General features: G+C 38.2%; 1 protein-coding gene across 1 annotated transcript; it reads left to right on the top strand.

The window, feature by feature from the left end:
• The first annotated feature begins 1,259 nt into the window (after positions 1-1,259).
• On the top strand, positions 1,260-7,002 carry LOC124264211 (prefoldin subunit 2-like). Its single transcript, XM_046698950.1, has 3 exons — positions 1,260-1,432; positions 4,249-4,372; positions 5,467-7,002. Exons 1-3 carry the CDS (start codon positions 1,293-1,295, stop codon positions 5,638-5,640), a joined length of 438 nt encoding a protein of 145 aa, XP_046554906.1. The 5' UTR covers positions 1,260-1,292; the 3' UTR covers positions 5,641-7,002.
• The last annotated feature ends 3,673 nt before the right edge of the window (positions 7,003-10,675 follow it).

Genomic DNA, 10,675 nt, shown 5'->3' with positions numbered 1-10,675 from the left:
CCTGTGCTGTACTGTCTCCATCCTTTCTCGCGCACCTGGCTGTTCCTCTCTTTGCACCCCTCCCTCGTAAGAAATAGTGAACTGAGGGAAAATTTTAATGATACTTTGTTAAACAACTTCTTTTTTTTTAGGATATAAATTCTGCAAAAAATTCACAGATTTTGAGCCAAACGGTCTATAGGCGCCTGACTCTGAGGGTGCGGGTTTGAATCCCGGATGGGACTCAACCCAACAAAAATTACTCGAATCTCTCCTTTACTAAGAAAATGTAATCCCAAATATAACATATGTTACATTTGACCACTTTCAAATGACATTGTGTAATCATAGCTTTCGGTCGTGCGTGCCGTGCCAATTTACACTTATCAGAGGGGTACACTAAGTCCGCAGTCTAGACCACCACTTCTCCGACTTCCATTTTTGTGGAAGTTGCTGTGGCTGAGCGGTCTAGGCGTCTGACTTTGTGTGTTGGCGATTAGGTGCCTAACTCTGAGGGTGTGGGTTCGACCAACAAAAGTACAAGGATCTGTACTTTACTAAGAAAGTGTAATCCCAAATATAACACGTGTTATATTTTTTAGATTGTTAAAAATATGACGTGTTTTGCTATTTCATTGTCTTTCAAGATCCCTTAATCACCCGTCAACACAGATGCCCAGGTCGCCTTAGTCTGACACAAAGGATCGTTCTGGCTCCATTTATAAAGTACAAAAATACATTTCATACTTATATAGAGGGAATGGGGCGTTATGGGGAAAGTGTGCAAAGCATAATTTAGTCTAACAATTACTTTTTGAAATAATTGTAAATGTATGATGCAATTTCATAATAAACTTTCCTCCTCTGAGATTTCCATATATGGAATCAAGGAAACCAGCCTTGGTTGAGTGTAATCTCGACCTTTTAGAAAGAAAAGAAAAGAAAATACAGAAATTCCTAAGTAATGTGACAATATGAAAACTAGTCTAGTTTGATCTCGTTAGATTTGGCGTTTAGTAAGATTATAACAGGGATACTCAACAACACCCCCTTATATAGTCTCCCTGATTATAATGACCCTTTTTGTGGAATGCTGATGCTATCTTTTAAACTGACTCCGAAAACGATATGGCTGAAGAATTATTTAAACAATGTTTGTGCTATAAACAAAAACATGCCGCGAATTGACTATAGAAGAGTGTCCGTGTGTGTTGTCTGTCGATTCACCGACAGAGTACCTTAGCAACGGATGCTTTCCCACGTGAAGGCGTTAGGAAAGTATTGTCGCCATATGGCAACGAGGCTGCTTGAAAATGGCGTCGACTTATGCACAGAAAGCAGCGAAGGGAAAATCGCAAGAACAAATTATTGCTGGTTTTCAAGAACTCCGACAGCAACAGAGGATACTAGCAACAAAGATATCTGAAATAGAGATGGATATGAAGGAACATGAGTATGGATTTATTTTTCTTCAGCGAAAGTATACACATGTTACGTACACACGTGCCTTCGTCTAAACACCTCCTAAAACGCACCTGCATGCTACAAGTAACAACTGCCGGTAGCTGTAATCAAATTAACCTTTAATCATTTCTGTTTTCAGGATTAGTTTGATGAGAATGTTGCAAATTACTATTAACATTAAACACAAAAAGACAGATACCACCGTACACTGACTTTGTTGCAGGAAGTTGACAGTTTTCATATAATACTGAATTGATTTTCTGATGGTAATGTCTCTTGTGAAAGGGGAAGGGGCGGTGGGGTAGCCTAGAGGTTAAAGCGTTCATTCGTCACGCTGAAGACCCGTGTTCGTTTCCCCACATGGGTAGACAGTGTGTGAACATGGTGAAGCCCATCCCCTGTCGTAGTATTGCTGGAATATTGCAAAAGCAGCGTAAAACCATACTCACTCAGTCACAGACTCGAATGGGTAGACTTATTGTAGGGATAGACACATTCACACAATTAGTCCATTTGGTCAGAAGCTTTTTTATGGGTGGTTATGAAAATGTCTTGATTGTGGAATTACACAGGTCATTCCAGATTCTAACTTATCTCAGATTCACCGACTAGTGAGAGTGTCTAACCATAAGTGTCCAATATCTTTGAAGTGAGGTGAGGTAAGGTGAAATTGGGTTTAACGTCGTGCTTGAGAATATTTCGCTCATATGACGACGTGTATGCGTGTGTATGTGTATATGCGGCTGCTTGTACTAGCCCAGACTAAAGCTTGTTTTATAGTGCTAGCCCACTGAGATACCATGCCGCAGTGAAGCATGGATACCCCACTCAGACACATTTGACTGACTCCGAGCTGACCAGTCCTTGTTGTACCCATTAATGCCGAACGCCAGTCAGGGACCAACAAGTACCATATTTTAACGTCTTTTGGTATGACGCGGTCGGGGATTCACTGACTAGTGAGAGTGTCTAACCATAAGTGTCCAATATCTTTTAAGTCAACTACATCAGTGCATATCAATGTTGCTGGTTTGCAAGGATGGCAGTTAAAGTTTGCTTGTCTGAGATACGTTAAATTCAGAATGGATTGTGTGGACAAGTACTCTCGCCATTAAATAGATTGTCAGCTCGGTAGCAGTTCATTTTTGTGGACTAGTTTGAATAAATATTATTTTCCATCTCAGATCTTTGCATTATTTTCAGCTTCCTTGACCATGTTGACTAAAACCAAAATTGTATTATATTGTAACCTGGGACTTGTTGATCTGCAGGTTCATTCATTTGCATCTAGCATCAACTTTTGGGGGTGCGAGTGTACTTACACATCATATTGCAAGTGGAGGTGTACTGAGAATTTTGAAGGAGTACTGACATGTTTTTGTGTGAGCGAGTTGATGTGGTTTGTCTGGACGATTCATTGATCACTGTTTCCAACCATGTGTTTGTATTTGAAGACGCGTGAGAAATAACTGAGCGACTGTGTGATGCCCGAAATTTCAGGTCCGACTGGATATAAATAGGAACAGTGTACTTTTTAGCTAATCGAAAAATAGTGATGCATATCGTTGCATGGCAACGCAAGGGATTCCTACTGTCGGGGTTTCCTTATGTGTCAAATCGTGTTTCGCAAAAGAAACTTAACAACAAGTATTTATCCGAAATAGATTTCAATTTGCACGATATGCACGGAAATTAAATGCTAGACGTACGAAGGTATTTATGTGCGTACACGATACGCTTGAAATCTTATATTATGTCGTACTTAATTGATTTTGAGGCGTACATTACGCCTGTACGTCCCTTATCTGTAGCCCTGGGTACCGCTAAATGAGACCCAAAATAGTAATAACTGGTGCTGGAGCGATTGATTGAATACCTGGTCATTTGATCGATCTTGCTTGCGTCAGCGATATTCAGTCAGCTTGGGAGACTGATCAGTATTCATACAAATGAAATATCAAATTAACCTTTAGAAAGTATGTTTCTTATTGTTGTGTTTGTTAAATCAAGACATTAACAACTGGTGCAGTTTTCTGACTCATTAGAATGCAGTGTAGACGACATACTCACATGCGTATCTTAACAGGTAGTGTCTTGATCGTAGTATAAATCAGTGCCTGTTTCTTTGGCACAATGATACAGTAGTGTCCAGTTGCTGCCCGGGGCGGTGGGGTAGCCTAGTGGTTAAAGCGCTGGCTTGTCACTCCGAAGACCCGGGTTCGATTCCCCACATGGGTGCAATCTGTGAAGCCCATTTCTGGTGTCCCCCACCGTGATGTTGCTGGAATATTGCTTAAAGCGGCGTAAAACCAAACTCAGTCAGTCAGTCCAGTTACTGCCAACATTATTTTTGTGGTGGGTTTATGATTATGAACGGTTATTGATAGATTACTGATTTCCAGTTATCAATACAAGTGAGTGATATCCATCATTAGTGATAGCAATGCTACCAGTAACATAATATCCTTATGACCCTTCCTTTTTTAATAAGAAGATACTAATAACATTTAATACAAACAGCATCAACAGGGTTTTACCTCGACTCACAAACATGGGGACCCCCAGTCATTAGTTTTAGGGGACCTTGTAGGCAGTGTGAGGGTCCTCCATAGTGATTTTGTTTTGTTGTTGCATTATAAATCAAGCATTAACTCGATTATAAGTAGTTTTTCGTTAAAAAAACCTTCTTGCAATACATTTCACAATATATGCTTTTAATTGCAATATATCGCAATATGATAATTCTCTGCAATAGCCACCCCTAGTGTTCATGACTGACGATGTTTTTTAACATCTTATTTTCAGACTGGTAATAGAGACCCTGAAAGAGGTAGATTCTGACAGGAAGTGTTTCCGTATGGTTGGTGGAGTTCTGGTTGAGAGAACCGTAAAGGATGTCCTACCTGCACTCGTCAATAACAAGGAGCAGGTCAGTATTACCAATACTCAGTATTTGAAGTTATCAAAGAAGATATTAATATTATTATCCCCCACCAAGAAGTGGGAGGGGGTATTGTTTTCAGCCTGTCTGTCCGATGATTGGGACAGATTTTCTCAGAAACCATTATAGATAGGGAAACCAAATTTGTCATGTGTTTTCACGACATGAATACCTTGATTGAGTTTAAAAAACAGAAATCTGAACAAATCGTTCTGAGTTATAGCCCTTGTCCTGCATTTCTTGATTTATAGTCAGTTTAACTCAAAAGCGATGAATATGAATTCTAACTCAAAACTAACATACAGAAAATACTCAATGAAACACTGATCATAATCAAAACGCCAGACTATCTCGATTATAAAATAAAGAGCTTAGTTGTTAGTAAACTATCATTAAAATATTGACACAGTTCACTATTTGTTATGAGGGAGGAGTGCAGAGAAAGGGCCAGCCAGGTGTTAGAGAAGCAGGTTTAAGAATCAACAACTTTGATTCGGTAACCTGTGCTGCACGCGCTCTCCATCTTTCTAACACCTGGCTGTCCCTTTCTCTGTACTCTTTTCCTCAGTAACAAAATTGAACTGTGTCAATATTTTAATGATAGTTTGTTAAACAACTTTTTATTTTTAGGACATAAATTCTGCAAACAAATCACAGAGTTGGTCTGATGTTTTGATTATGATCAGCTTTTCATTGAGTATTAAATGTTTATTAGTTTTCGAAAGTTAGATTGCAATTCATCGGTCCGCTTTTGAGCCAAACGCACTATAGTGCATGGTATCCCCAATGGGGACAGATTTTCTCATAAACCATTACCATGATTATAGATAGGAAACCAAATCTGAGATGTGTTTCCGGGACATGAATGCCTTGGTGGAGTTTGAAAACGGAAACCGTGGTTACGATTCTTTACTGAGGAAAATTGCTGAGTGCAGTGTTAGACAACAAATAATTTCACTCTCACTAGATTGATTCATTTTCCGTTGTTTTGTTTTTTTGGTTTTGATTGCATTTTGCATATAAAACAATCATTGTGCCTGTTAGAAGAAAAAAAAAGATGACTACCAATATTTCTGTTGCAGATGAACAACTTGGTAGGCACTTTAACAAAACAGCTGGAGACAAAAGGCACTGATATCAACAAATACAGGGAACAGCATGGCCTGAAGATCCGGGGCGAGGAGTCTAAAGACACGCCAGAAACACAGGACAAGGAAACAAAGTCTGGCGGCGTACTTGTTGCCAAAAACTCATAACATTGACATGTGTTTGTGAATCAGTGTTGACATATTCCACCACTACACAGCAGCAGAGCCCTGGCATGGAGCCATCTTACATTGTTCCAGAAATACATTTGGATTGTGTCTGTTTTGTTCAACGTTCCTGGTAGAACTCGAAATTCTTTAAATTTTTGTGCAAATAACACAGTATCATTATTGCACTGTTTAATGTTTCTGTATGATTTCAGGGGTGTACAGGTAGCCTGGTGGTTAAAGCATTTGCTTGTCATGCTAAATTCCTGGGTTCGATTCCCTACATGGGTACAATGTGTGAAGCCCATTTCCAATGTCCTTGCCGTGATATTGCTAGAATATTGCTAAAATCACCATAAATCATACTCACTACTGTATTATTTCATAATTTATTTAAACAAAATTGCAGTATTTCATTTGAATGCAGTGATGTTTAAAGTGGCACAGATATTTGCCAGGTAGTAATTGGATGGTTGGGACTGATTTAATCTATATTTCCTATCATCCCTAAATTTGGCAAATGGATTCAGGCAGTATCATCCCTAACTCGGCAACCGATTTGGCAAATGGCCAAAGTATTGAAATTAGGTACCCTTTATAATTTTAGGTGTTTTCCTTTGATGCTGTTTTCATCCGGCGTACTAACTCAGCAGTCAATGCCTGATCTGTTATACCCTGGAAGATCCGGGTTAGAATTGGTCTTCAGCAACCCATGGTTTTTGTAAGAGGTGTCTAACAGGATCTGGTAGTCAGGCTCACTGACTTGGTTGATACCTGTCGTCGTATCCCAGTTGCGTAGATTGATGCTCATGCTGTTGATCACAAGATTGTCTGGTCCAGGCTCAACTATTTACAGACTGCCGTCATATAGCTGGAATATTGCTGAGTGTGGCGTTATACAACAATCCAATAAAAACCTAATCTGTTATTTGCTATCCTTAACAAAGGACTGTTATTTATTGTATGTTTTATACTAAATTAATCATAAACTCGTACACATTAATTCTATAAGATTTTTCCAAGTGATTCTGGATGCATTCTCCGGAACAATTTTGAGATGTTCGTGCCAGTGAAAGAACTACTGGACGACCAGGAATGGGGAGTTGTTTCATGTGCTTCATTGTGGGGCTGTATGCACCTCTGCCAGAGAACTTCAATGGAAAAAAGTGAACTTTTTTACAATGTTTTGTGTGCTGTCTTCTTGAAGATGGAGTGCCTCATCTGTGTCGAGGACGTGTTGTTGCCTCTCAACATGCTTCTTTCCACACCATTAACTTTCTTGCTTACAAAAAAAGCCTGAGGCCAATAAGACTGATTTGTTTCCAAACAATGTCAAGAAAAATAAATTACTCGATTGAATGATAATAATATCTTTATTTTTGTTTATTTATGTTTGGTTTGTTGTCAATAATTCTAGAGGGAAGGTCTGAGTATATTTATTACGCTGTGACCTCAGCCACTTGTCTGTTGCCTATGTCATGTAAAATTTTTAAGTCTCATAAGCTTTATTAATAAAGACAGGTACTTCAATTAGCTTTTATGATCTGCTGAAAAGAATGTCAAAAGTGGCAGGTTCGACTGATAAACTAAAATGGTTTAGTTCCCAACTTTAATTGTGTAAAAGTATATCCTTTTTGTCTCTGTCAACACTAAGCATCATACCTCCTTTCATCCTTTGAATTCTAAGCAGACAGATTTGTGTTTAATTAAAAATGAATTTCTATAGTTTCTTGTCATATTTTACTTTTACTCCTAGGGGAACTTATGTGTTATTGACCATAAGATGGTCATCATGAAATACAGGAAAGGTATGTTGGTGAGGTGTGTGGTAGATCCGGCCATAGTTTGGTTCCAGCCATTGTCTTTTTTCCACCAAGATCATTTATTATCCCGCCACATCGTTTAGCTTAAAGCCGGGATATAGTATAAGGCTCCAGTGATATATATTGGTAATTGGAATATCTTAAGAACCGTTCACTAGATTCTTGTCATATTTGGTACCTAGGTTCATCACACTATAAGAAAGGTCCAAGTCAGGTTTGGTGACCTTGACCTTCATTTCAAGGTCACAAGGTGACTTTCACGTTTGACCTGCATGTTAATCTATCTCCAAAACCGTTCACTGATTTTTCATCATATTTAACACCAAGCTTTATCCAGTGAAGGCGCAGGGCCCAGTCGATTTTGGTGACCTTCACTTAATTTTCAAGGTCACAGAGACACTTTGAAGATTTCAGCATATTAACCTGTTAAATTGCTTGTTATGATGAGTCAGCAAGATACCCTCAAGAACCATTCAACTGGATTTTCTTCATATTTGACACCAGGCTTCATCTAGGGAAGGCCCAGGGCCCAGTCAATTTTGGTGATCTTCACATAATTTTTAGGGTCATGAGGACACTATGAAGATTTCAGAATGTTAACCTGAATTGTCAGCAAGATATTTTAAGAACAGTTCACTGGATTTTCTTCATAGACTTTCAAGACCTCCCTTGAATGTTGTTCAATAAGTAATTTCTTAGTACTAGTTTTACATATTTCATACACTATGACATTCATGTCAAGGTCAAAGTCAGTCTTGAAAATATGTGTGTGTTTTGAACAACTAAACATCAAGATATCAAGAGAGGTTGACTGGTCATGTTTTTGTTGACATTTAACTTCATCTTTAACTTTCATTACTTTATAAGTTTGATTTGATAATTTATGCGGGGATTATGTCACCTTAGTGACAATGCTTGTTCAACAGATATTCAGTGTCATTGCATAGAAGTGGATGAAGCTCTGGTAAAATCACAGCATAGACCTGAATGAATTTTGTTTGTTTTCTGTTGGTCGTTAGATCGTTGTTTAACCCTGCACTCAGCAATATTATCTGTTTACATGAGAGACTACTAAAGTACTGTCGGAAATGCTAGAAAAATGCTTTTCAGCCTTAATATCTTTATAAAGCTGATAAATGTACTATGTTGTCAATATATCAACTCGCCTATAGTGTACCTAATTTTTATTTCAATCGATTTAACATTCCCATGCATTTAAAGGGAAGTTTACAGGAGAGAAATTGGTACCAAAACAACAACTCAAGATTTTTTCAGAGTTCAACAACAGAAATCTGAAATAGTCTTTACATTAATGCTAATAATACAGGCGGTGTAAAAATATGAATTAGCGTTTTTTTAAACAAATAAATGTTGAATATTTCTGTTACTTTAATTTATTATCGTTTCTTTATTAAAGAAATATTAATATAAATGTAAAGTCTTGATAAATAAGTTTCCCGTCATGCATGCACATCTTTATCACAGCGTTCACTATGGCCAACTATTTGCAGTCAATTGTTGCAACGGTTTTTTTAGTTTTTTGTGCGTGAAAAAGACAGAGGTAAACCTTTCATTAGTTTAGAAAGGGTTTATTACAGAACTTGTCGAGCTGTTGGTGTGTCTTACCAACACGTTTACAATATTGTAAACAAATCAGATAGACAGGGACCGTCTCAAGAGCAAAACCGGGACGTAAAACGATCCTTGACAACTTTGACAAGGGAGTACTTAGACGGGCGGTCTACAAACTTTAGGAGAAGAATATATATAGTCTAAAAAAGCTACACCAGTGACTTAGTTAAATCTTTGGCCAATGTTCACAACTAGATTAAACTGACCAAATTACGTCCATATTTTTGCAATGAAATATACTGTTGACATGCAAAACATTTATTAAAACGTTGCACATTTCTACAATCAATCGATAAGATAACACAAGTGATAGGATTCTTTCCAATGTACAGTAATTCGTATGTTTATTTCAAAACAAACACACACACGCACACACACATATATATGGTATTGTTGGTGTGCGAAATGTGGATATCACATGATCCCTTGCATAACCAACACGTATACTATACGTACACATATTCAACATTTTGAAGAAAACATCTATTGAGATGCCCCCTCGCCCGAGCGTGTGCTCAGGTGTCAATTTCACCTGTCGATACCGTGCATGCTGATGACGTAACACAGGCAGTTAAAGTTTGTATCAAATAACGTCCTACTACCGCTTATTTTTCTAAGTTTTTGGTACTTTCGTCAGTAAAAACACATTTTAGGGCATGTCTCAAAATTTATTCCCTCCGCCTACATTAGGTAGATGTTTCTTGAAGTGATATTTGTTATTTAAGTAACTGTAATACCTCTGAATTTTAAATATGCGTCAAAAAGCATTTTTCTAGCATTTCCGACAGTACTTTAGACTAACAACTAGTCTCTGAAATGAACATACTTTTCAGAAAAAAAACCAGTTTATAATGAAAATAAAACATAATGAAAAGGAGCCCTGAGACTTCCCTTATAATCAAGACTTGCTTTGGCTTTCTTGAATATATTTGTTTCAGGGTCAGTAGGAGACAACCTGCACAATGACATATAGTATATCTCACAGTACACGAACCACATTATTTTCCCCACTGCCAAGCCGGATCTTCTAACCGGATCTTCACGGCTTCCTACTGTGTGTGCAGCAACCCCCCACTATAGTTTGGCATGAAATGCATGTGGACCCAACACTGCCGCTGTTACAGGTCATTGGCTCCCTCCCTCTGCAAGCATTCTGCGTTCTGCTGTTGATTTTGTTGACAGTTACATAGACAGATTCTTTAATTCAAATGCATAAAATCGGTGATTTACAATGTGATTAAGTTGTCTGACAAAACATCCACTTGCACAGTTTGAGATCGATTGGGTCATTGGATGAAGAGATATTTACAAAAAACCGGGTCCACATGCATTTCATCCCAAACTATAGGTCACACGCCAGTCAAGGTGTAGGTATGGAATCCTAGAATGGACATTGTGGCGTCACCCTGACAAAAAGAAGCAAAAAGTGTCCACATTAACTACAGTGCGACGGTGTCCTTTCGAGCATTCTATCTGGGTGAGGGTCCATTTTGATTTAACCGTCACATCCTGATTGTATCTTGGAGCAGCTGTAGAGAAACACAAGCTTAGCGTTAGGACAGTTCTAGGTGTATGTTAAGGTA

This window comes from Haliotis rubra, unplaced genomic scaffold (genome assembly GCF_003918875.1).
Source record: "Haliotis rubra isolate DU_JTF1 unplaced genomic scaffold, ASM391887v1 Scf914, whole genome shotgun sequence".
In the NCBI taxonomy this organism is placed as follows: Eukaryota; Metazoa; Mollusca; class Gastropoda; order Lepetellida; family Haliotidae; genus Haliotis; species Haliotis rubra.
This window is presented reverse-complemented; position numbering and strand designations above follow the sequence as displayed.

Excerpts from the sequence above, each read along its gene's own strand:
- LOC124264211 (XM_046698950.1), top strand. The coding sequence starts at position 1,293 with ATGGCGTCGACTTATGCACAGAAAGCAGCGAAGGGAAAATCGCAAGAA. Across the intron at positions 1,433-4,248 it reads ATGGATATGAAGGAACATGA|ACTGGTAATAGAGACCCTGA; the intron begins GTATGGATTTAT and ends TCTTATTTTCAG. Across the intron at positions 4,373-5,466 it reads TCGTCAATAACAAGGAGCAG|ATGAACAACTTGGTAGGCAC; the intron begins GTCAGTATTACC and ends TTTCTGTTGCAG.